Raw genomic sequence first — 24,581 nt, forward strand, 5'->3', positions numbered from 1 at the left:
TGCATGGACTGAGCTATGGGCAGGAGGATGAGGTGACACCTCAACAAGGGACACACAGACTGAACTGCGGGCAGGGGGATGAGGTGACACCTCAACAGAGGACACAGGGACTGCTGCAAGCAGGGGGATGAGGTGATGTGCGATGAGGTGACGTGGAGCTGGGGGACACATGGACTGAGCTACAGGCAGGAGGATGAGGTGACACCTCAACAGGTGACACATGGACTGAACTGCGGGCATGGGGGTGAGGTGACACAGAGCTGGGGGGCACACGGACTGATATATGGGCAGGGGGACGAGGTGACACCTCAACAGACATGGACTGAGCCAGAGGCAGGGGCTGAGGTGACATGGAGCTGGGGCACATGGACTGAGCTGCGGGTGGGGGGACAAGGTGACAGCCCAGAGGACACACGGACTGCCAGGGGCAGGGGACGAGGTGCCTCAAGCCCCACCAGACCCCACTGCCCCCAGTGGCCCTGGGCTAGACCTTGGTGCCCCCCCCAGGTGGTGGCCCCATGGATGTAGATATGGGGGGGACAGGGGGAGGGACCCGGGTGGGAGCTGTGGGGGGGTCCCTGTGCCAGTGGAGTGGGGCTGGACTGGGAATAAAGTTCTTCTCTTTGGGGGAACATGGAGCGTGATGGGGGGAAGGGGGCGATTCCTGGAGCAGCGGCATTCCCGGGATGAGGCTGCTCCAAGTGGTGCGGCCACAGGGGGGGGCAGAGCCCCCCCAGCCCCATTCCCAAAGAGCCCCACATTGAGAAGTCCCATTTATTCCGTGCTGCTTACAAAAAGGGGGGGCTGGTGCTGCTGGGCACCGCTGGGAAGAGCCAGCAGGGAATGGGGACAGGGAGAGGCAGGGAAGGGGGGGCAGCGCCCCACGGCCCCCCCCGGCCTCTGCTCCATCCCAGGGGAGGGTGAAGGCTATGCCTTGGTGGTGGCTCCTTGTGCTGCTCCCAGGGCTGTGAGCTGCTGGATCTTCTGGCTCATCACTTCCACCACGGCTGCGGGGAGAGCGGGGGGTCAGGGGGGGCTGCTGGGGGCCCCCCAGGGCAGGCAGGGAGCTGGGGGGGGGGGGTCTCACCCTGCTTCATGGCGTGTTTCTCCTGCAGAGCCGGTTGGATCTTCTCCATCTGCTTGGTCAGGAAGTCGATTTTCCGCTTGAAGAAATCCCGGGCGTCGTCGGCTGACTGGGGGGGGGGAAAGGGGTGGGGGGGGGGGGAGGGGGGGGGGGTGAGGGTGGAAAAGGGGGGTGAGGGGAAAGGTTTCTCCCCTTTCCCCTCACCCCCCTTTTCTCTCCCCTTCACCCCCTTTTTCCCCGAGACAGGGAAGTCATCCTGGGGGAAGAAGAAGGGGTGGGAAGGGGGGGGGGGGGGGGAAGTTTCCCCTTTTTCCCCTCACCCTCTTTTCCATCCCCTTTTCCCCCAGACAGGGAGGTCATCCTGAACGAGGGAAAGGAAGAAAAGGGGGTGAGGGGGGGTCTCCAAGGCCCAAACCCCAGTGTCCCCCCCCATCCCCTCACCTTCTCCACGTAGTAGCCGGTGCCGATGTCAATGAGGACACGCTCCACGTCCGAGAGCTTCCCGGGGACGTACATCTGGGAAGGGCGTCAGGGAAAGCAGGGAATGGGAACCGGGAGGGGGCCGTGGCTCCGCTGGGAAAGCGGGAACGGAGCCGGGATGTGCCGGGATGCCAGAGGGTTGGCACAGAGAGCCCCGAGGGGTGGGAACTGGCAGCAGGAAAAGGATACGGAGCTGGTGAGCGGCACCAGCAGGTCCTTCCCTGGGGAAAGACGAGGAGAAGAGTGAGGGGAGCCCCGCGGGGCTGCACCTCAACATCTGGGGAGGGTGGTGGAACATCTGCCCCCCCCCCCCGCTGGCCCCAAGAGGGGGGACACGGGGCTCAGGGGGGTTTGCTCAGAGCAGGGCTTGGTCTGTCTCAGCCCTGGGGGTGCAAGAAGCACTTTGGGGGTGCAAGAAGCACTTTGGGGGTGCAAGAAGCAACGGCGGGGAGGAGGGTGCCGGCCTCGGGGGGACCCCACTTGCCTTCGTTGCTCTTGTTGAGCACGTTGAGGCAGTCCTTGGCTTCCACATACTTGGTCTGCACCACCTTGAGCTGGGCGATGGAGGACGAGAGGAATTCCACCTCCTGGAGCATGGGGAGGGGACCGGGAAGGGGGGATCAGGCGGGGCCCCAAGCCCGGGTCACACGTGGGGCTGTGGGGCTGAGGCAGCTCACCTGCTCAGCTCCAGGCCTGTCACTCCCCCAGTGCTTCCCTGGAGCCCAGTGCCAACAGCCCAGCCGGGCCGCACACATCAACCCCAGCCCCACACATCCCCTCCAACCCCGCAGCTGAGTTACAGGCCTGCCTCATCAGCCACAGCCCTACACATCCCCCCAAACCCCCACAGCCCAGTTCAGCCCAATATAGCCCAGCACAGCCCCTCCCACCCAAGTCAGGCCCCACACATCCCCTCCAACCCCCACAGCCCAGTATAGGCCCCCCACATTGCCCCCATCCCTCCCCTCTGAACCCCAGTTCAGCCCCCCTCACCTAGTCAAGCCCCACGCATCCCCCTTTAAACCCCACAGCCCAGTTTAACCCAGTACAGCCCAGCACATCCCCTCCCACCCAGTCAGGCCCCACACATCCCCCTCAGCCCCAGCCCCACACATCCCCTCCAAACCCCACAGCCCAGTCAGGCCCCACACATCAACCCCAGCCCCACGGCCTAGGCTAGACCCACACATCCCCCTCCCAGCCAAGCACCACAGCAGCCCCACTGAACCCGCAGCAGTTCCCCCCCGCCCCACACGCCCCCCCCGGACCTGGTCGAGCTGCCCCTTGAGCAGCTCCAGCTGCGGCAGCGGCAGCTCCCCAGCGGGTACCGGCTGCGCCATCTTGGGCCGCCGCGACGCTCCGGCGCCGCCCGCGCCTCTCGCTGCTCCGCCCCACAGCGCCCCCTGGCGGCTGGAGGGGCGGGGGAAGGACGCAGCAGCCCCCCCCCCCAACGTTGGGAGTGTGTGTGTTGGGGGGGGGGGGCACATTCCAGCATCCCAATAAACCCCCATAGGAAATGGGTCCGTGTCCATCCCATGGGAGCGACATCTCAGGTGCCCCCCCCCCCCCAAGGGCCGAGGCTAAACTCCACAGTGCATTGGGACAGGACCCCTGAGCAAATCCCCCCCATCCCAGGACCCCCCAAACCAACAAGGGATGGGGGGCAACAGCAAAGAGTGGGGGCTCTGGGTCCTGTCCAGCAGCAGAGGAGGAGAGCAGGAGCCTCAGTGACCTTCCCTGGGGGGTCCAGCTGTGGGGACTGAGGGTAAATGGGGAAGGGAAGGGGGAACATGTCTGGGGGGACACAGGGCAAAGAGCAGCAGCTTTATTGTTAATGAACAGACCCCTAAAAGCACTTTGGTTAAAATAAATAAGACATAAAACACCCCCCGACGTCCTCAGTGTCCTCCCCCGGGACCCCCCAGCCCTCACTGCAGGCAGACGGGCAGCCCATAGGCAACGGGGGCCGCCCCGATGAGGTACTTGAGTTTGGGGGCTTGGCGGGCCTGGGCCATGTAGTCGAGGAGTGGTGCCCCCGAGCCCCCCCTGAGCCAGCCCTCCAGCAGCGCCTGTGCATAGCGATCCATGTCCCGGTCCGTCACATCCCACAGGTTCCCCAGGACGAAGGGGCTGCAAGGGACAAGGGGCTTAGATCCCACCCTGGGCATGCAAAGCCTCCCTCCCCCCCGCCCCACTGCAGAGAGACCCCCCCATAACTCACCAGCCGGCCATGATGTACTTGAGGATGATGCCGGAGCCCTCCAGGCTGCCTCTGACGACGAGCAGGGCGCTGCTGCAGCCGAAGAGCAGTGTGACAGCGCGGCATTCCAGCCGGGAGATGGTCTGCCCGTCCAGGAAGCGGGCGCCTGCTCCATGCCCAGCATAGCTACAGGGAGAAAGCACCCCTGGGTGAGCCTTGGTGCCACCCCCTACCCCCCCAGGGTGCCCCCAAGCAGCCCCATGACGCTCACATGTAGAGGTCGTGCTCCAGGAGGGCTGCCTGCATCTGCTCCGGGCTTGGGACGGCTCCTGTCACCCCCTTCCAGCCGGGCTCGCTGTGGGAATGCTGGTGAGATGGGCTGGAGGGGGGGGGCACAGATCACCCCCCCCAAGACTTGCAGTCCCTCCCCGAGCTGTTCACCCACCTCTCAAACCAGCCCCGAAATCGCTCCTCAGTGCCCTTGAGGTTGCTGTGCGGGTTGAGGACGTAGAAGGTGCTGCTGGGGTTCACGCCGCGGCTCAGCACAGAGCCTGCCTGCTGCAGGAGGGGGGACACGGGTGGGTCCTGGCCCAGGGCAAGGTTCGGGGGATCCCCCCCACCCCCAGGGCTGTGCTACGGGGGGTCCCCCCCATGCTCTCACCTTCTGTGCCAGGGAGTAGCTGAGCAGGAAGCGCAGGGAAGGCAGCCTGGTGACGGGCACAGCCTTGAGGCACGCCATGCTCTCCCAGGGCAGCTTCTGCAGGTGCTGGGAGAGGAGGAGGAGGAGGAAGGTGTGAGCAGGAGGGAGGCAGCAGAGGCAGGAGGAGGCGAGGCAGGGCAGGGCTCTCACCTTATCCAGAACCAGGACGAGGGAGCTGCTGCTTTGCTTGGCGCGGGCTTTCCGCTTCTCCACCGCCTCCTGCAAGAGGAGCTGGGCCCGGCGGGGCTGCGCCGAGCAGAGGCCCAAGGCCACGGCTTGTACATCGCAGGGGGAGAGCAGGGGAGCAGCGTTCAGCACCGCCTGGGGGCAGCAGGAACGGGGTGAGCAGGGGCCAGGCAGGGGCTCAGCTCCCCCGAGCCCGGCCCCAGCCCAGCACCTTGAGCAGGGTGGGATCCGCGTCCCTCCAGCCGCACTGGCGGAGCTGTGGGTGCAACTGGGCGGCTTCTTCTGCCAGGCTGGGCTCGGGGCTGCTGGGGAGCAGGACCCCTCTCCAGCAGCCCAGCACCTGCAGCTCCAGGGTCTCAATGAGGCTCTGCAAGAGGTCAGAGAGTCACTAGAGGGGGCCTGGACCCCAAACCCTGTCCAAAATACACCCCACGGGGTGGTTTTCCCCCCACCTTCATCCTGCGGTCCAGCTCGAAACGACGCATCCACCAGTCCTGCTTGTCTGTGCAGGTGTTGGCTTCCTTCTGCTCCTTCTGGATGGTGTCAAAATCCTTCAGCACCGAGCGCAGTGGGGCCTGGAGGAGGAAGGGAGCAGTGACCTGAGGCCCTGCTATGGTGGGGCTGCCCCTGTCCCATCCCTGCCCTCACCTTGGTGAGCGCCGTGGGGATGCGGATGTTCACGGGGGTGCTGCCCTTCTCCAGCCGTGTCAGCAGCAGCGTGTCCCCTACAGAGCCGGGCTGGGTGCTGGCGAGGGTCAACATGCACACGGTCACCCCTGAAAGTCACACCCAGAGCATAAGGACAGCACCCCCGTGTCACCCAGCACCCTCCTGGGTGATGAGCTGCCTTGGTGCCTGGGCTCACACCAGCTCTTACCACTGGGGATCTGCTGCAGCTGCATCCCAAACCTGTCCCGCTCCTCAGCCCCCAGCCCCGTGGAGCTGAACATGAAGAGCCTCTCGAGGTCAGCGAGGTGCTGGCTGCGCTGGCCAGTGCTCCCCTCCTGCAGGCAGAGCCCCCTGAGCTGCTCAGCCACGTCCCCCACTGACTTCTTCTCTTTGCTGTGGAGGAAAAGACACTCAGAAGGGAACAATCATCCCAAAATCACCTCTGGTGGGGCTCTGGGGGTGTCGGGGGAGCCCCTTCTCCGTGATGGGGGTGTCGGGGGGGACGACACCGCGGGACTCACTGGATCTTCCTGTGGATGACACCGAGCAGCTGGTGGCGGGTGGTGATGGAGAGGGACTCGGAGAGCAGGTACGCGGTGGAGAGGGGGTCCTGGCTGCCCGTGCCCAGAGCCAGGAGCTGGCAGAGGTGGCTGTACAGCGCGCTGGGGGGGCAGTGGCTCAGGCAGTTGAAAGCGTCCTTCAGGAGCTCGAGGACCGTGTCCAAGGAGGAGACATCTGGAAGGGACAAAGCAGCAGGACCCCAGGGCAGGATCAGTCACGGAGCCCTCAGGCAATGCCAAGTGGTGGTGAGGGGACGTGGAGCAGGGAGCAGAGGGGACAGACATGGTGTCCCCAGCACACCCCCCAGCTCCCAGCTGAAGACCAGCACCCCACGTGCAGGAAGCTCAGAGCAGCCCCGTGCTCCCCTTGGTGAGCAGCCTGATGCCCACCCAGCCCCTCACCCACTTCCCATCCTCAGGAAGTGGCAAGGCAATGGGACAAACCCCACCATGGGTCAAGATAAAGACATGGAAGTTGCCCACCAGTTACCAGCCCAGCTGGAAACCCTTTCCCCAGCGCTGGGGAGCAGCCCCTCTCCCTCCTCCTCAGCTCTTTTACCCTCTGCCTGTGGTTTTAACTCATTTTAAGTATGTTTTTGCAGAGCTGCCACCAACTTCAACAGGCTCAGCTTCAGCTTCCCTCCCCAGCACCCAAACCTCCCCAGCACACCGCGCCGGGTGCTCACCACCAGCCGTGGGCAGGGTCCCCTCTGCCGGGACGTCCTCACCAGCCTCCTGCTGCTCCTGCTTCCTGCCTGCACCCTCCTGCCTGCGCCGAGGCTGCTGCCTCCTGCCTGTGGGGAGAGACGGAGACACCTCGTCCCTGGCGCTGGTGGGGACAACCCGCTGCGGCTGCTTCGGGGTGCATGAAGGCAACACCCCCCAATGCTGGGGCAGCCCCGCTCACCTGGGGCTTTGGCTTCTTCCTCAGAGTCCTGCAGCACCTCAAAGCTGATCTGAAGCTCTTCCTCCATCTTCTCCTCTGCCTCAGTGGCCCTGGGAAGCTCCCGCTCCTCCTCTGCTCTCGTGCTGGCAGCCCTGCGGGGCGCCCGCTCCCTCCGCTCCTCCGCAGCCCCGGCCCTGCGGGTGCCCGGCCGCCCTCTGCGGGGCTGGGCGCAGCTGCTGCGGGTGCTGAGCCCCTGCGAGCTCCCCTTGGACCTCATGGGCCGGGGGGACCGAGCTCTCTGGGGGCAGGAAGGCTTGTGGGAAGCTGTGGGGGTCCCCCCCGCTTCAGGATCCTCCAAGTCACTGTCATCGCTGAATGTCACCTGGAGCAGAGGGACAGGGGGTGGTGGGGCTGGTGCTGGGCACATTGAGCTGCCCCTCACCTCCCTCCCCACTCACCTGCAGGCGGGACTTGACTCTCCCCAGCACCCTGGGTGCCCGCAGGAGCTGGGACTTGCTGCCTGGTGGGGAGGACTCGCTGAAGATGGTGAAGGGTGTCCTGGGGCCAGGGGCTGCGCGCGCCTTGGTGGGGGGACACGCTCTCTGGTGCGGGGTGCAGGGCACCGGCACCGGCCGGATGATGATGGGCGGCACCTCAGTGTCCAGGTCACCCAGAGCAAACACATCCTCAGTGCTTGGCACAGCCAAGGGCTTTGTTCTTTGGCTCTTCTTCACTCTGGGCTTGGGCGCAGCCGCAGCCAAGGTTGTCTTCTTGCACCTTCGGGGTTGAGCCTTGGCCGTCTTGAGGGCCTTGGGCACAGCCACCACTTCAGGCTCCGTCAGAGCCGGTGTGGGCAGCTGCTGGCTCCAAGAGCTGGCAAAGATGCCATCCATGGAGTCACCATGCTTGGAGACCGGGTGGCAAAAGGTGGCCGTGGCTTTGGCAAGCAGGAGGCTGGCCCTGGAGACCTCCAGGCTGGGCACGTGGGGTCTGCAGGACACCAAGAACTTCAACCCCATCTCCAGCTCCTCTGCCAGGCGGGGGCTGGCCAGGCTCTGCAGGGCCAACGTGGCATAGCAAGTGGCCACCAGATCGTGCAGCAGCTCCAGAGCAGGCGGGTCGTGGCTGGTGGAGGTGGCCCTCAGCTTGTCCTGCAGCACGGCAGCGAAGCGGGCGGCCACGGCGGCGCAGCGCGGCACCACGGCGCGGAGCAGCCCCAGCCCCTTGGCCGTGCTGCCCGCTGCCAGCTCGGCCTGGGCGCAGGAGAGCAGCCAGCGCAGGCAGAGAGCAGAGAGGCACAGGTCGGAGCAGAGGCAGCAGGGGCAGGCTGGGGGGTGGCTGAGGAAGGCCAGTCTCTTCCTCCTCGCAGGCTTCAGCTCCGGGGAGGCAGTGAGAGCATCCGCCTTCCCCGGCCCACTCACTGTGGCCACAAACGCCAGCGTGGGGCCCTTCAGGAAACCGTCCTCTTCTCCAGGGGGCTCAGAGATGGGGGCCTGCTTCTTCCTGCCCTCCAGTTTGCCCTTCCCGGGCAGGAGCTTCATGTGGCCTTGCTGCTCCTTGCTGGTTTTCAACTCTGCAAGGGGAAGGGATGGTTCTTTGTGTGTCCTCCCCACTCAGCCCTGACCCCCTCCCAGCCCGAGGAGGGGTGCAGGAAGCCAGAGCCAATGATGCTGCTTCTTCCAGCTATGCCTTTAGTGGCTGGAAGAGTCGCTCAAGGAGCCAAAACACGGCTCAGAGTCACCCCCCACCTCTGCACCCTCCTGGCTCATTGGGAGCACCTGCACAAGGCAGATCTTTCACCCCAGCCCAAACTGGAGCTGCCCAGGCTTGGGGCTCACCTGCCCCATTGCCCTCCTCCAGCCAGAGCAGGGACTCACCACTGTCAGGCTCCAGGAGGAAGAGAGCCTGCTGCAGGTCCGAGTGGCTCAGCTCCAGCTCGCTCTGCTGCAGCTCCAGCTGGGCCTTCAGCACCAGGAAGGAAGTACACCTAGGGGGGAAAACAGCCCTCAGGGGAACCCCCCCACAACAGCCCTCAGGGGAACCCCCCCACAACAGCCCTCAGGGGAACCCCCCCCAACAACAGCCCTCAGGGGAACCCCCCCCAACAACAGCCCTCAGGGGAACCCCCCCACAACAGCCCTCAGGGCCATGTGGGAAGGAAGCTGATGGGCAGTGAGGAAGGAGCCCACATCAGACCTGGCAAGATGAATTCATGGGATAACACTCCCCAAAGCAGATGCTTGCTCCAGACGAAGCTGAGAAGATGCCAAACCCTCCCACCAGGGCCAGTCCCCCACCAAAGGGGCGCAGACACCAACGTCCCCTGTGGTCACAGGGCAGCTCACCCCTAACCAAGCACCCCCCAAGCCCCTGCCCAGGCTGTTCTCCCCCTGCATGGCCAGCTCACCACCGCGTGGCCTGCAGTTTCATGGCCAGCTTGACGGCCTCCAGGCAGAAGGCTTTGGCTTTACACACCACCTCCAACCTGCTGAGTAGAGCCACGAGGTGCTCGGAGCAGGCCAGCACGTCAGCCAGCACTTGCCACTTCAGCAGCAGGTTGTCCCCTGCAAGGCAGGACAGGAAGGTGACCAGAGCTGCTCCTCACAGAGACACAGGCAAGGAGCCCGACTCTGTGGAGGAGCAGCTGGGTTCTGCTCCACAGGAGAGACCAACTCACCATAATCCATAAACTGGCCCTCAGATGCTGTTGATCCCTGACATCCCAGCACGCTGCTGCCCATCAGCAGGAGGATGATGCTGCGGAAGAGCTTCTGGGCTTCAACAAGAGCTGTCTTGGGTGTCTTCCATCCTGTGTGAGGGCAGCTCTGGGTATCAGCACCGGCCGAGACCCTCCCCAGCCCCAGCAAATCCCCTCTCCTCACCCCAAACGGGCTGGTTTGGAGAAGCCCAGAGGTAAAACATTTGCATGGAGCTGTGCCCATGGCCCCTGCCAGCCTGGTGCTCACCAGGAGGGTTTAAACATCCCCCAGCAGCTCACCTTGCACAAAGATCTGCTGCCGCAGCTCCAGCGAGAGGCGGGCAAGGGGGAGGCTCAGGTAGGTGGCCACCAGCTGCAGGACGTGGGCTCGCAGCAGGTACCACACCTTTGAGGCTTTTTGCAGAGCCATGTTCTGGAGCACCTTCAGCAGTAGGGTGAGACCCTCTTCAATCTGCAGAGAAAGAGCCCCCATTTGTGGGCCAGGGTATCTCCATGCCCAAAATCCCTCGCCGCAGGTATGGAGATAGAGCTCATAGAATGGTTTGGGTTGAAGGGACTTCAAGCTCCTCCAGCTCCAACCCCTGCCCCGGGCAGGGACACCTTCCACTAGAGCAGGTTGCTCCAAGCCCCTGTGTCCAACCTGGCCTTGAACACTGCCAGGGATGGGGCAGCCACAGCTTCTCTGGGCACCCTGTGCCAGCGCCTCAGCACCCTCACAGGGAAGAACTTCTGCCTTATCTCCAACCTGAACTTCCCCTGTTCCAGTTTGAACCCATCACCCCTTGTCCTATCGCTCCAGTCCCTGATAAGGGTCCCGCTCCAGCATCCTTGTAGCCCCCTTCAGACACTGGAAGCTGCTCTGAGGTCTCCACGCAGCTTCTCTTCCCCAGGCTGAACAGCCCCAATGTTCTCAGCCTGTCTTTGCACGGGAGCTGCTCCAGCCCCTGCTCATCCTCGTGGCCTCCTCTGGACTTGCTCCAACAGCTCCACGTCCTCATATTGAGGACAGCAGCTGCTGCAGCCTCCTCTTGGCCTCCAACACTGCTCCTGAGGCAGAGGAGGCCTTGCAGGAGCCTCACCCTGTGGGTGACACAGCACAGGCGGCTGCGCAGCAGGAGGCAGCTTTGCTGCAGCACCACGTAGGAATCGTCGCTGCTGTCGGCGTTCTGCAGGCAGGACTCTGTCTCCTCCAGGAAAAGCTGGAAAACACCACAGCAGCGTGAGGGCTGCAGCCACAGGGCCAGCTGAGCTCACCCCATGGCCCCTTCCCTCCCTGCCACACTTACCTGGGCATAGCTGGGACATTCCAGCTGGAAGAGCAGCTTGGTGACCTGGCACAGGGCACTGGCTGTGCCCAGGCTGTCCCCAAGAGCACTGCACAGGGCTCTGACCAGGAGGTAGCTCTCCAGGGCCTGCAAAGGCTGTGGGGCAGGAAACCCTCCCCAGTTACACTCAGAGCCCACGTCAGAGGGGCTCTGTGAGCCTGGGGAGGCTGATGTCCCAGCAGCCCCCTCCCCAGCAGCATTACCTTGCCCATCAGCCTGTAGAGAGCTGCCAGAAGGCGCAGGGAGGCTACGCTCTGCTCGGGGCTGCGCACAGCCGGGACGCCCGGCGTCGCCAGGAGCTGCTTCCACAAGGCGAAGGCATCATCCAGGTTTTTGGCCAGAGCTGAGGACACGCCACAGGTCTGTGACACCCCGACCCAAACCCAGGCGCTTCCAGACAAAGGCTCTTCACAAAGGGCCCCAACCCGCCAGCGTCCTCACCGGCCTCTGTCTCCAGGTTGAAGGAGATGCCATCATATAGGAACCTGTCCTCCAGCAGCCTGCCTTCGTAGTTGAGATCATTGGGCTCAAAGTCATCCAGGTTCCTCAGCCCCTGAGCTCTGGCTCTCTGCTCCCTCTCTATGCTCTGCAGAGGGGGAGAAGGCAGCATGTTATGAGAACACCATGTGCTTTCCAGCGCGGTCAGGGTGGCTTTTGGTGGCCCTGGTGCAGAGCTGAGCATTGCCAGCATGGCTGAGGAGGGCACCTGACACGTGCATGGAGCCCCCAGAGCATTTCCAGATCTGGATCCAGATCCATTTTGGCATCCCGCAGCCCCATTCTGCGGCCCCCACGCACCTTCTCCAGCTTGGACTCCAGGGTGCAGATGTAGAGCCAGAGCAGAGCCTGCGCCCGGTCATCGAGGAGCTGGTCCCGGTTCTGGGTGCTCCTGGGCACCAGCTCCAGCAGCCTCAAGGCTTCCTGGACAGAGTCCAGGGAGGAGCTGCCAGAGAGAGGGGTTAGAAACTGCCTTCAGCCCACAGAACCCCTGGAGCATTTTGAGGGGAGGGACCCCAAATGGTGCAGAGTCAGAGCAGTAACACTCCAGATCCTGAAAACTCCCCCTGAGGGCCCTCGAATGCTCCTTGGGGACTCTCGGGGACACTGGGAGATGGCCCCAGCTGCCGGTGTGCACCCACCAGTCAGTCTGCTGGGAGTAGCTGTGGTAGCACAACACTTGGGCCAGCTCTGTCAGGCCAACAGCTCGCTGGTGCAGGCGGCCGCTCTGCTCCGAGCACAGCTCCAGCACGTCACACAGCACGTTGTAGCGCTCCTGCCCCGTGTCACCTCGGATGGTCTTGTAGGCCTTCAGCTCCGCAAAGAGAACGGTCACCAAGGTCTCTGTGTCCAGGTTGTGCCCCTCCAAGCCTTCCTTCAGGGTCCTAGGGGGAATGGGAGCTGTAGCTGGGTGTGGGGATGAGGCCCAAGGCCTTGAGAGATGTGCTGAAGGGAGCAATGAGCTGCAGGACCCTGATGTGGGTGCTGGAGGTCAGGTGGCCTCAGCGGGGTGGAAGAGGGAGTGATGCTGATGTGTCATGGCTCTGTTCTGCCCCTGGGTACCAGGGATGCAGCCAAGACTCTCCTTATCTCTCATTCACACACCAAATACAGCAGGGTGAGAAAGCAGCTCCCCCTGCTTTGACCACAGCCAGGAATGTGACTCCAGCCTCACCTCCGCTTCTCAAAGTGTAGAATCACAGAGTGGTTTGGGTTGGAAAGGACCTGAAGATCATCCAGTTCCAACCCCCTGCCATGGGCAGGGACACCTCACGCTAGACCATGTCACCCAAGGCTCTGTCCAACCTGGCCTTGAAAGTATAAATTGGCCATTTGAGCTTCTTGATGAGGATATGACCCACACGTGCAGGCGCTTGCTCCTCTCTCCTCCGCAGAGAAGAGCAAGATTTGTCTTGGTCTAATTTGTTTTCCTGTATGAGCTCAATTGTTGGCTAGTTTGAATTTTAGTGCTAATGCAGTTAGTGAATTTACCAACAGCAATTCCAAATCTCTATTCCTGTAGCTCCCACAAACAGCACCGTGCATCCGTACCCATGATGGGATTTAGAGCGTTGAGCTGGTTACCATGAGACATGAAGCCCCCAGCCCCTCTGACCCCTGGGACCGGCTGGGGCTCTGCACACTGCAGTGGTCCCACAGGGAGAAGCACCCCCATGGTCCCAGCATGGGAACAGCCTGGGACACCCAGCCCAGGTCTTACCGTAGGCGCAGCTCCTCGTGCCCCTGCTTCCCAGCCTCGGCTTTGACTCGGACCCAGAGGGAGATGGGCTCTGCCAGCAGGTCCCCTGTGCGGCCCCGCAGTGCCACCAGCCACTGCTCCACAGAGGCCAGGGCCCTCCCCAGCCAGCCCAGCTTGCGGTGGCTCTCGACCTGCAGCCTGAAGCACTTGTGGAGCTGCAGGGAGAGCACAGGGAACAGGAGTCAGCATCCCGCGGGAGCAAACTCCCTGCGTCCCACGTCCTGTCCTCCTGCTCCCTTCCCAGGCAAAGAGAAGAGCTCGGAGGAGAGAACTGGGGTTGTTCCAGGAGCAAAAGCTGGTGCCATCCTCTCCTCTGCTCCCCTGGCACTGGGAGCAGAGTGCCCAGTTCAGCCCCGTTACTGCCGGAAGCGCAGACAAGCACTTACCCTCTCTGGGGGTATCTCTGGGCACGCATAGGCATCCACTGCCTGCAGCCCCTTGCAGAGGGGCTCACAGATGGAGCTGGCCTCCTCGTGAAGGTTCTGGCTGTAGAAGATGTACGCCAGCTTGAAGGTGCACGACACTGCCACAAGGGAAAGCCAACCATTAAAGATGTGTTGGAGACAGAAGGACCCCTCTCCTTGTCCAGCCAGGGACTGTCACCCCCTGCCCAGCCCCACCAGCCACGTCCTGTGCGTAGCAGAGAACCCCCTCGTCACCCCCCAGCTACAGACCCCGAGTGTTGTGACTGTGGTTGACCCAAACCATGGCCAAGGAGCCGGGTTTGGTGCCACCCGCCGCGGCACTGACCGGTGACATCCAGGTACTTGGCTTGCTCGCTCTCGGAGAGCCCCTCCAGTGCCTCCAGCATCTGCTCCACGCTCCTCCTGCAGCCCGCTGGGAGCTGCTCCAGGCCTGGCCAGCCCTGCAATGGCTGTGGGGACGAGGCAACAGGCTGCCAAGGACCCACAGCCCACACAGAAGCCCCTTCCAACCGCACCAAGGTTGTCTCTGAAGGGAGCAGCCACCCAGTGCCACAAAGGTCTCACCCACCCGCAGTGCCAGAGGCTGTCCCCTCCACCACCAGTACCTGGGAGCACTGGAAGGTGTCATAGGCCACGCTGGCAAAGAGCTGGAGGCTGCGGTACAGGAGCTGCTTCACCATCAGCTTCTGTTTGACACCCTCAGGAGGAACCTGGGCCAGGCAGGGAACCACAGGCTGGGTTGGGGTGGAAAGGACTTTAAGATCATCTAGTTCCAACACCTCTGCTGTGGGCAGGGACACCTTCCACTAGACCTTGTCACCCAAGGCTCTGTCCAACCCGGCCTTGAGCACTGCCAGGGATGGAGCATTCACCACTTTTGGGCACCCTGTGCCTCAGCACCCTCATGGGAAGAACTTCCTTCTATCTAACCTGAACTTCCCCTGTTTCAGTTTGAACCCATCACCCCTTGTCCTATCACTCCAGCCCCTGATGAAGGTCCCTCTGCAGCATCCTTGTAGCCCCCTTCAGATACTGGAAGGAGAAAAGCAGCATCCATAGAGCCTGGGCAGCACCGGGCACTGCTGCTCAGAATGGAGGTGCTGGAGACACTCCACTGATGGATTAAGGGGAGCATCAAGCCTGGAGCAGGGTTATGAACCTTCCAGGTGCTCACAGAGCCTCTGATGGACCATTCTCTGTGCTCACCCCGTTCCCAGCCTCAGCCTTACCCTCTCCAGCAGCCGGAGCAGGACTCGGCAGTTCCCCTCGGTGAATGCACAGAGGTCGAGCACATCTTCCCGACTGAAGGGCTGCTGCTTGCTCCTCCTCATGCACTCGCCGAGGGAGGAGCTGATGAACTGGCAGCTCTCAGCCAGCACCCTGAGGAGCTGCTCCGAGGCCTCTGCCACGTCCCCGAGAGCTGCTGCAGCCTGGGAGAAGAGCGGCTCCGCCGGGCAGGCGCCGTCAGCCAGCGCCTGGCTCAGCCGCACCCCGGCCTCCAGCAGGGCGAGGGGGGCACTGAAGGACTTCCTGGAGCTGCTGCTGGCCCCCAGGAAGCCCCTCGCTTCCTTCACTGCCTCCTTGGCCTCCCTGTGCCGGCTGCCCCCGCAGAGGTGCCGGCACTGCTCCAGGGTGAGCTCGAAGAAGCAGCAGGATTGCTGCAGGGTGGGAGGCTCCGCCGCCTCCTTCCGCAGCACCGCAAGCAAACAGTCCCCGAGCTGCTGGCCAAGGAAAGCTGAGGATGGCTCCTGCTGGGCCTCGTACAAGGCAGCAGCAGCAGCTGCCTGCTGAGCTGTCTGGGAGGTGAAGAAGGGGGGCTGCAGCGGTGCCAAAGCCTCCCCATCCTGCTCCAGCAGCAGGAGGAAGCGCAGGGCTCGCAGGCGGACCGAGAGGACAGCTTGAGCCTCCTCCTGCGGCCGGTCGGGCTCCGCCAAGGACTCTGCCCCTCTCCAGAGCACGCTGAAGCTGCTGTAGGCGATGGCCTTGAAGTCCTTGGAGGGCACTTGGCCCGGCTGGGAGGCCAGGAGCCGGGCTCGGAGGAGCTCGGCCACCCTCCAGCAGGCGCCGCCGCCGCGGGCGGCCGTGTTCCTCAGGAGGTGGTACAGGATCTTCTCCAGGTAGAGGGGCGCGGGCTGGGGCCCGGCGCTCTCGTAGCCCTGGCACGCGGCCTCGGCCACGCTCAGCAGCCGGCCGGTGCTGGCGGGGCAGCCCCCGGGCTTGCCCATCTGCTCCACGCACACCCGCAGCACCCGGTCACAGGCCTGGCTCTTCCGCAGCCGCGAGGCCTGGCTGGCGCCGCCGGCGGCTCCCGGGGTGGGCGAGAGGCTTGCCTGGGGATGGGGAAGGTGTCAGACCCCAGTGCTGCAGGAGGGTCCTCCCTCCCCACAGCACCAGAGCCCCCCCGCCCCCAGCTCACCCAGAGCTTGGCCAGCAGCTCCTCGATGCCCTCCCAGTTGTCCATTGGGGCGGCAGGATCAGCTCCTTGACGGTGCTTCATACGTGACACCAGGCCGGCGGCTCGGGCGGGCTGGGAGCGGGACAGGCAGGGAAAGGAGCGGGACCCCCATGACTCTCAGACCCCCCCCTCCAGGCTCACCAGCCCCCCTCCCAACAACCCCAGCCCCACTCCCCAGCGCTCACAGCCCCCTTCTTCCATTCTCTATCCCCCAGGGAGCAACCAGCCCCTCTCACAGCCCCTTGGGGGACCCAGCTCCCCCCCAGCCCCACTCACAGCCCCCTTGGGGGGTCCCAGCTCCCCCCCAGCCCCACTCACAGCCCCTTGGGGGACCTCAGCTCCCCCCCAGCCCCTCTCACAGCCCCTTGGAGGGGCCCAGCTCCCCCCCAGCCCCACTCACAGCCCCTTGGGGGACCTCAGCTCCCCCCCAGCCCCTCTCACAGCCCCTTGGAGGGGCCCAGCTCCCCCCCAGCCCCACTCACAGCCCCTTGGAGGGGCCCAGCTCCCCCCCAGCCCCACTCACAGCTCCTTGGAGGGGCCCAGCTCCCCCCCAGCCCCACTCACAGCCCCTTGGAGGGGCCCAGCTCCCCCCCAGCCCCACTCACAGCCCCTTGGAGGGGCCCAGCTCCCCCCCAGCCCCACTCACAGCCCCTTGGAGGGGCCCAGCTCCCCCCCAGCCCCACTCACAGCCCCTTGGAGGGGCCCAGCTCCCCCCCAGCCCCACTCACAGCCCCTTGGAGGGGCCCAGCTCCCCCCCAGCCCCACTCACAGCCCCTTGGAGGGGCCCAGCTCCCCCCCAGCCCCACTCACAGCCCCTTGGAGGGGCCCAGCTCCCCCCCAGCCCCACTCACAGCCCCTTGGAGGGGCCCAGCTCCCCCCCAGCCCCACTCACAGCCCCTTGGGGATCCTCAGCTCCCCCCCAGCCCCACTCACAGCCCCTTGAGGGGTCCTCAGCTCCCCCCCAGCCCCGGTACCAGCCCCTCACCCGCTCCCGCTCCGCCGCCGGGTGTAGGCCGCGCCGCGCGCCCCGTTCAAACCGCGGCCGCAGCCAATCAGCGCGCGGCTCCCCCCGCGCGGGGCACGCCGGGAGTTGTAGTCCGGGCTCGGGCGCATGCACATGGCGCCGCCTGTCACATTGCGGGAGGCACTGCGGGGACACCCTCCCCCCATCAGCAGAGCAGGGGATGGGGGGGGGGCGAGGGGCAGAAGGACCCCGGGGTGAGCCCCGTGTGCTGAGGGAGGGGTGTTGGGGGTGTCTTGGGGCTGGAGGGGCTCAGAATAGGGTTGGGGGGCTCAGGATGGGGATGGTGGAAGCCTCAGGTCAGGGAGTCGGGCTGGAGGGGGCATTTGGGGATATTTGGGGTGTTTCTAGGGAGGTTGGGGATGCCACAGGGTCATGGGATGGTTTGGGTTGGAAACGGCCTTTAAGATCATTCCTTAAGAGATTTAAGGCTCCAGGGAGACCTTAGAGCAGCTCCAGTGCCTAAAGGGGCTCCAGGAAACCTGGAGAGGGGCTTTGGACAAGGGATGGAGGGACAGGCCAAGGGGAATGGCTTTAACCTGCCAGAGGGGAGATTGAGATGAGCTCTGAGGCAGAAGCTCTTCCCTGTGAGGGTGCTGAGGCGCTGGCACAGGGTGCCCAGAGAAGCTGTGGCTGCCCCATCCCTGGCAGTGTTCAAGGCCAGGTTGGACACAGGGGCTTGGAGCAACCTGCTCTAGTGGAAGGTGTCCCTGCCCGGGGCAGGGGTTGGAGCTGGAGGAGCTTTAAGGTCCCTTCAACACAAACCAGTCTGGGATTCTATGATCCCCCCAAGCCTACACCCCCATTCTAGGCCACAGTGTCTTCATAGCAACTCTGGGCATAGGTGACTCCCGGGTGGTTGGATCCGTCCCTCTTCACCCCACCCTGGTGTAACAAGACAGAGATTTTTACACAAAATCACAAAGAATTCATCTTTTCACTCAGAAAGACCCGGGAGACTGGAGTTGGGGAGCTGGGGCTGTGCTGGTCCCATGGCAGCTTGTCCCCATCGCTGAAGTGCCAGCCCACCAAGGCTGCAGCCTGCCATTGCCCTGCCATTGCCCTGCAATTGCCCCATTATTGCTCTGTTATTGCCCCTCCATTGCCCTGATATTGCCCCACCATTGCCCTGCCTCTGCCCTGCCATTGCCCCATCATTGCTCTGCCATTGCCCTGCTATTGCCCCTCCATTGCCCCGCCGCTGCCCCATTATTGCTCTGCCATTGCCGTTATTGCCCCACCATTGCCCTTTCTTTGCCCTCCATTGCGCCACTATTGCGCCACTATTGCCCCACTGTTGCCTCACTATTGCCCCTCTATTGCCCTGCAATTGCCCCTCCATTGCCCCCGCTATTGCCCCTCCATTGCCCTGCTATTGCCCCACTATTGCCCCTCCATTGCCCTGCTATTGCCCTGCTATTGCCCCACTATTGCCCCTCCATTGCCCTGCTATTGGCCCCTCCATTGCCCCACTATTGCCTTGCTATTACCCCTCCATTGCCCCCCATTACTCCACTATTGCCCCCCCATTGTCCCACTACTGCCCCCCCATTGCCCCTCTGCAGCTCGGCGCATGCGCGATCGCCCCCCCCCCCGGAACCTTCCTTCCCCGGAACGGTTGTTCCTGCGCCCGGTGCTCGCCCGGGGCGCGCGCGCGATGGCAGTGAGAAGATGGCGGCGCCCACGGGGGAGGCCTCTCCCGGGCCGGCGCCCGGCGCTGCGCCCTTCGGCAACTTCCCCAACTACTCCCGGTTCCACCCGCCCGAGGGCCGCGTCCGCCTCCTGCCCCGCGGCCTCCTGCGGAGCCTCTTCCCCGCGCCCGCGCGCCCGCTGCTCGGCCTCGATGTGGGCTGCAACTCGGGGGTAAGGGGCCGGCGGCGGGCCGGGCTCTGGGCTGTGGGGAGGGCGGGGAGGGAGGCGGCGGCTGCAGTGCTGGGGCGCTGTGAGGTGCGAGGTGCTGGGTTGGGGTCGTGGGAGGCTGAGGAAGACGGGGGGGAGGCAGCGGCAGGCGGTATTGGGGGGCAGTGGGGCAGAGTGGGGCAGAACATGCCCCTGCCTGGGGTGTTGGGACAGGATATGCCCCTGCATGAAGTATTGGGGCAGAACGTGCCCCTGCCTGGGGTTTTGGGGCAGAACGTGCCCCTGCCTGGGGTTTTGGGGCAGAACGTGCCCCTGCCTGGGGTTTTGGGGCAGAACGTGCCCCTGCCTGGGGTGTTGGGGCAGAACGTGCCCCTGCCTGGGGTGTTGGGGCAGAACGTGCCCCTGCCTGGGGTGTTGGGGCAGAACGTGCCCCTGCCTGGGGTGTTGGGGCAGAACGTGCCCCTGCCTGGGGTGTTGGGGCAGAACGTGCCCCTGCCTTTGGTAGTGGGGCAGAATCCAGCCTCAGGGATGAGGCACTGGCCGAGGGTTGTGGGGCAGACTGAGAAGGCAGAAGACTTTCCCTCAACAGCGTGGTTTATGGTGGATTTCGCGGTCCCGGGTTAAAGGCTGGGCTTGGTGATCTTAAAGGTCTTTTCCAACCTGGCTGGTTCTGTAGGACTCGAGGGGGGGGGATGAGAGCCGGTGGGTAAACTGGGCATACTGGGACAGGCAGTGACCCAAGGTAATGGGGCAAATGGAGAAGACTGGGAGAGGCAGGAGCTCGGGGCTGGGGGGCAGATTGGAAGGGGGGAGGCACTGGTGTGGGGCACTGGGGCACAGTGGGGAGGTTGGGACAGGCAGCGACCTGGGGTGTTGGAGGGAAGACTGTGAAGGTTGGGGGGGGCTTTCCCATGGGGTTCTGGGGAGGAATGGGGCACACTGAGTGGGGGCAGTGGGGAGGGGAGGAATGGAGCAGCCTGGAACGGCTGAGGTGGGAGAGCAGCCTGGGGCAGGGATGAGGCTGTGCGAAAGCACAGGGGGACAGCAGGGCTTGGCTGCAGCATGGGGCTGGTGGGGTCAGACGATGGGTGCTGGAGAGGGACCTTCATCAGGGGCTGGAGCTATAGAACAAGGGGTGATGGGTTCAAACTGAAACAGGGGAAGTTCAGGTTGGAGATAAGGCAGAAGCTCTTCCCTGTGAGGGTGCTGAGGCGCTGGCACAGGGTGCCCAGAGAAGCTGTGGCTGCCCCATCCCTGGCAGTGTTCAAGGCCAGGTTGGACACAGGGGCTTGGAGCAACCTGCTCTAGTGGAAGGTGTCCTGGTTGGAGCTGGAGGAGCTTTAAGGTCCCTTCAACCCAACCCATTCTATGATCCGTGTGTGGAAGCCCCCTCGCAGGTCTCCTGTGAGAGGAGGCCGAAGGCTGGGTGAGGGCAGGGGTGAGGTGGAGCTGGTTGGGTCCTGAGTTGGTTTAGGAGCTGTGTTGTGGGTCCATCCTCTTGCCACTGAGGCCCTGCAGTGCTCTGCGTTGCTGCATGTCCCAGGCACTGGAGAGCTGCTGCCCTGAGAGCAGGAGACCTGGGCAGGCCTGAGGCTCCAAACCACCGTTTGTTGTGTGTTCTGTGGTGTCACATCATTGATCCCTGAGGCAGAATGTGCAGCTCAACCCCTGTTTGCGTGTCAGAGCTGGTAAATCTCCTAGAATCTCACATTTGAAAGTTCCTTTTCTTTACCTAGTTCTGCTTTTTGTCCTGGTGGCTTTCCCTCAGTGTTTGCTTTGTTGTGTGGTAGTTCAGAGGTACCTGTGCAGCTCTGATGTGTGCTGGTGCAATGTTGAACTATGTTTAAAGGTACCTTTCCCCCTTATTTTTCAGAAGGAAACTTTTATCAATGTATTAATTTAGTGTCTAAGAAAGAACGACTCATTCAGAATGCAGCTGCATCCTGGCTGGGGACAGGGGCACTGCTGTTTCCATGGCTTCTCGCCCTCCCACCTAAGAATGATGCCTGAGGCGTTATCTAAAGGACAAGGCAAGATCCTGCTGCAGGTGAACTCGTAGAACAGGTCAGGGAACAATGTTCCCAGCCCAGTTCTTTTGGGAAGCAGAGACTTTGCCACTAGAGGACACTCTCTGCCTGCTCGTGTGGGCCATGCTCCTTCCTGGTGCCACCCAGGAACTTCCACAGATCTCCTTTAATAAAAGGTGACTCCACTTTCCACTCAGTGGGGCTCTCTGAGGAAGGGAATCCAAAGGAAAGCTCTCGTGTTGACTCTCTCATGCTACATCTAATGGTCAGGGAATGGCTTTTACTTTAGCAGCAGCAAATGACATCTATTACTCTAAATTAGGCATTATATAGATCTCTGCGTGTCACCAGGGAACCCTGAGGCTCACCTAAGGAAGTCATTTAAGCCTTCACCCCTACGCTGGATGGGTTTATCCAGCAAGATTCCTGTTTCTAAACCTCATCTTTCCCACAGTATTTGGAGCAGAACGCCAAGTGTGAGGTGATGGAAGTTTAGTTCCCATCTCTGCTTGTCTCTCTGCAGATCAGGGCTCTGTGATGCTTTTTGCTGCAGAGAGGAAGGTTGTTGGTGAGTTTGTTGTTCTGAACTTTGAGGGAAAGCTCCTGACGTGGTGCTTGTGCCTTGGTGCTGAGAGTGGGATCCTGCGTGCTGGGTATGTGTTAAGGAAGCAGCGTGGGCCCCGTGAACCACTGTTGTTTTCCTTTCTGCAGGAGCTAAGTGTGGCTCTGTACAGGCATCTCCTTGGCCTTCAGGAGAGCAAAGGCAGCCTGGACGAGTCTGCAGCTGGGAAGGATCTGAACCTGCTGTGCTGTGACATTGATCCCGTGTTGATCGAGAGGGCTCAGCAGTGCAGCCCCTTTCCTGCCTCCATATCCTTTGCCGAGCTGGACATCATGGACTCCAGCGCCAGGGACTCGTTCCTGAGCTCCTACCTGCGCCGGTTTGGCCGCTCCACCTTTGACATTGGTTTCTGCATGTCTGTGACCATGTGGATCCACCTGAATCACGGCGACAGAGGCCTGGTGGAGTTCCTGTCCTTCCTGGCCTCGGTGTGCACGTACCTGCTGATGGAGCCTCAGCCCTGGAAGTGCTACAGGGCGGCCGCCCGGCGCCTGCGCAGGCTGGGCCGCAGCGACTTCGAGCACTTCCGAGGCCTTGCCATCAACGGGGACATGGTGGAGAGGATCACCCAGATCCTGACCAAGGACTGTGCCATGGAGCTGGTGTGTTGCTTCGGGAGCACCTCCTGGGACAGAAGCCTCTTGCTTTTTAAATCAAGCGCCTCAAATCTTGAGAGCAGAACTCCTGTTCCGAAGAATGAGGCTCCAGAACAGGAGCAGTGACTGTAAATGGCCTCTCACATGGATGAATTCGTAGGCAAGGAGGTGCTTGCTGTTCATAGAGGCAGGTCTAGGACCTCCTAAATCCCTACAGGGGCCAGACCTTGACCTCTCTAGGGAGAAGAGAGAACATGACTGGAGCTTTTCAAGGAAAGGGAACATTTCTGTTGTGCTGTTTGTTCTGCTTCTTGTCATGTTTCCTGTATAAAATACTCTTGGAAAACTTATAACCTGGTTCACCAGCTCGGAACAAGTGAGTCGGATCACTTGGGAGGGTCATCAGGATGCCCAGAATGGTGGTGATGGCTGCCCCATCCCTGGCAGTGTTCAAGGCCAGGCTGGAGGGGGCTCAGAGCAACCTGCTCTAGTGGAAGGTGTCCCTGCCCGTGGCAGGGGGTTGGAACTGAGAGCTTTAAAGTTCTCTCTCAACCCAAACCAGTCTGGGACTCTGTGGTACTGGTCAGGCTGTGGTCAATGCACCAAAGCAGATGGGGCTTCCCTGCTTGGCACGATGTGATCTTTCTGTGGAGTGAGGGATTTCTGTGGCAGGGCCTGTACTCGTGTGTGTAACATCCTGAGTGCTCTGTGTGTCAGTAGCCTTGAAATAAAATAACTGAACGTTGCTGTAAATCCTGTGTTGGGTTTTTGACCTTTCCTTTCCTTCAGCTGGTCGCAGTGCCTGAGCTGCCCCAGGTAACCGGGTTTATCATTGGCGTGTACTTCCAGGCTCAGAGGAGGCTTTGCTAAGCTCGAGGTGATGTTTGGTGAAGGTTAAAGTTTTACAGCTTCCGCTGGGTCATGGGTTTGTCTGTTTGTTGTTTCCTTCGGTAAAAGCCAGGAAGAAGGAAAACTGGAGCAAAATGTCTTATTTTGACTGAATTGCCCTTGGTTTAATGTCCCTGCGAGCTTTAGTTCATAGCCAGTGGGTTTGTTAGCTCTGATGGGAAGTGGGAGTCACACTTCTACTGTGTTGTCTAAACAGATTAAAAGCCTCCCTTGCATAGACCGTGACACATGAAATAACTGCTGACTCTTACAGATGTCGAGGTTCTGCTGCTTCCTGCTGTGAGGTGAGAGGGAAGCCCAGGAATGTGCTGGATGGAAGTGCTGTGTCAGGACAGCTGCGTGCTGGAGAAGGACGGGAGAGGAGGAATCTCCTCCAGGAGGAGCTCTTGTCCAGGAGTTCCCCTGTGCAGGGGCAGAGAGAGACTTTGATCACGTTTTACTTTGTCCTTACTGGGACTTCCCTGGTATTTACTCATGATAGTGGAGGGGAGGGGGAAAGCTTTGCTTAAGCACAATGAGCTCAGGTAAGAGTGTGTGTGTTCTGCCTGGCCACAGCCTTCTGGCTGAACAGTGCTGCGACCCCCGGGTAGCTGTGTGAATGGGTTGTGTGTTTAAAGGGTCACAGAAAGGCTTTTAAGGCTCTTCCTGGGAATGCAGCTTCCCCAGTGGTCTGCTATGTAGGAAGTATTGAGGATTCCCACCAGAGCTCCTCTGCCTTAGCTGCAGACAAATGTCCTCCCTGGTGGTGAGGGCTGTTCACCTTCCAAGCCTGGTGTGACTTCATTATCCCTGTGGGAGCGAGGGGAGAACCGTTTGGTCAGGGATTTCCCTGAGGATTCCCCCCCGTGCCTGAGCTTTCCTGCAGCGTACCTATGCCATTTACCCCTTTGGGAGTTCAGCACCTCATCTGACACTGGTTGTAACCTCTGGGTAAGCTCCAGTGACTCGGGGTGTTGCTCACAGCAGCTCAGCCTCCCCCTTCCTCGCTGCTCTTCCCTTTGCTGTGCAGCTGGTGGCACTGGAGCATCGCGCAACCTCCAGCCTCGCCCTTCGGCTGCTGCTCTTGGCTCCTGCCGATGTTAGTTGCTGTTTGCTTTGAACTTTGCAATATTTATAAACCAGACCTGGACTTTGCTGTTCGGTGCTGGGGTTTAAAGGGCTCAATGAGGGTTCTTTCCTTTTCCTCTGGGGATTTACACACTTGCTTTACGAAGAGTTGCTGGGAAGGTAACAACACACAGGAGGTGTCCCCTGCGCCCATCTCCCCTTCAGAGAGCCCCTGTTTTCAGTTCCTCGTGCGCTGTGGGATGGAGCAGTATCTGCCTGGGGGTTCTGCTGCTTGTTGAAAGATTGTGGGTTGGGTTTTAGTTCTTTTTCCAGCCCTTGTACACTGGCCATGTACAGACCTGCAGTGTGTATGTAACAGCACGATGCCTCCTTATCTGCCTCTCGAGCCTGTGCTGTTGAATTGCTCTATCAATATGTCCAACTGCCTCAGAAATGGCTGAGCTCCCAAACCAGCTCAGTTTGGCTCTGGCACAGCAGCGGGTTTTGTTTCTTGTCCTTTAGATATTGCCACAAACACAGCTCAAAACAACAT

The 24,581-nt window shown here is 62.0% G+C and overlaps 4 protein-coding genes across 4 annotated transcripts in view; 2 read left to right on the plus strand and 2 right to left on the minus strand.

Annotated features, from left to right (window-relative positions):
- Positions 1-760: 760 nt before the first annotated feature.
- PFDN5 (prefoldin subunit 5) lies at positions 761-3,099 on the minus strand. Its single transcript, XM_030510322.1, has 6 exons — positions 2,833-3,099; positions 2,049-2,151; positions 1,754-1,785; positions 1,526-1,600; positions 1,088-1,193; positions 761-1,007 (listed from the first exon to the last, which is right to left on the minus strand). Exons 1-6 carry the CDS (start codon positions 3,094-3,096, stop codon positions 928-930), a joined length of 660 nt encoding a protein of 219 aa, XP_030366182.1. The 5' UTR covers positions 3,097-3,099; the 3' UTR covers positions 761-927.
- A 275-nt stretch (positions 3,100-3,374) lies between these two features.
- On the minus strand, positions 3,375-15,791 carry ESPL1 (extra spindle pole bodies like 1, separase; the record flags this gene model as incomplete). The annotated part of the gene is made up of 29 exons (XM_030510314.1): positions 3,375-3,694; positions 3,786-3,950; positions 4,036-4,119; positions 4,210-4,322; positions 4,426-4,530; positions 4,615-4,785; positions 4,862-5,017; positions 5,103-5,225; positions 5,299-5,426; positions 5,528-5,712; positions 5,841-6,054; positions 6,566-6,673; positions 6,787-7,147; positions 7,224-8,338; positions 8,643-8,752; positions 9,173-9,329; positions 9,443-9,574; positions 9,764-9,935; positions 10,564-10,683; positions 10,771-10,905; positions 11,013-11,152; positions 11,251-11,395; positions 11,608-11,752; positions 11,949-12,191; positions 13,028-13,221; positions 13,453-13,589; positions 13,817-13,940; positions 14,097-14,201; positions 14,721-15,791. Coding segments are annotated over 29 exons (6,360 nt in total), but the record flags the coding sequence as incomplete, so codon positions are not given.
- A 2,788-nt stretch (positions 15,792-18,579) lies between these two features.
- BCDIN3D (BCDIN3 domain containing RNA methyltransferase) lies at positions 18,580-22,825 on the plus strand. Its single transcript, XM_030510325.1, has 2 exons — positions 18,580-18,830; positions 21,566-22,825. The coding sequence occupies exons 1-2, from the start codon at positions 18,639-18,641 to the stop codon at positions 22,196-22,198; spliced, it is 825 nt and encodes a 274-aa protein (XP_030366185.1). The 5' UTR covers positions 18,580-18,638; the 3' UTR covers positions 22,199-22,825.
- The window catches only part of LOC115618618 (keratin, type II cytoskeletal cochleal), a 64,461-nt gene continuing 58,505 nt past the window's right edge, over positions 18,626-24,581 (plus strand). The window contains exon 1 of the mRNA XM_030510324.1: positions 18,626-18,830. The gene's annotated coding sequence lies outside the window, so the exon portion shown is untranslated. The remainder of the gene's footprint in view (positions 18,831-24,581) is intronic.

The sequence above is a fragment of the Strigops habroptila genome, chromosome 23 (assembly GCF_004027225.2).
Source record: "Strigops habroptila isolate Jane chromosome 23, bStrHab1.2.pri, whole genome shotgun sequence".
NCBI classification, from domain to species: domain Eukaryota; kingdom Metazoa; phylum Chordata; class Aves; order Psittaciformes; family Psittacidae; genus Strigops; species Strigops habroptila.

Bases quoted from the DNA above. Each gene is read 5' to 3' on its own strand.
- BCDIN3D (XM_030510325.1), top strand. From the start codon at position 18,639: ATGGCGGCGCCCACGGGGGAGGCCTCTCCCGGGCCGGCGCCCGGCGCT. The intron at 18,831-21,565 runs GTAAGGGGCCGG...TCCTTTCTGCAG, and splicing joins ATGTGGGCTGCAACTCGGGG to GAGCTAAGTGTGGCTCTGTA.
- PFDN5 (XM_030510322.1), bottom strand. From the start codon at position 3,096: ATGGACACGGACCCATTTCCTATGGGGGTTTATTGGGATGCTGGAATG. The intron at 2,152-2,832 runs GTCCGGGGGGGG...CCCATGCTCCAG, and splicing joins TCAAGGGGCAGCTCGACCAG to GAGGTGGAATTCCTCTCGTC. The intron at 1,786-2,048 runs GCAAGTGGGGTC...GTCTTTCCCCAG, and splicing joins GCTCAACAAGAGCAACGAAG to GGAAGGACCTGCTGGTGCCG.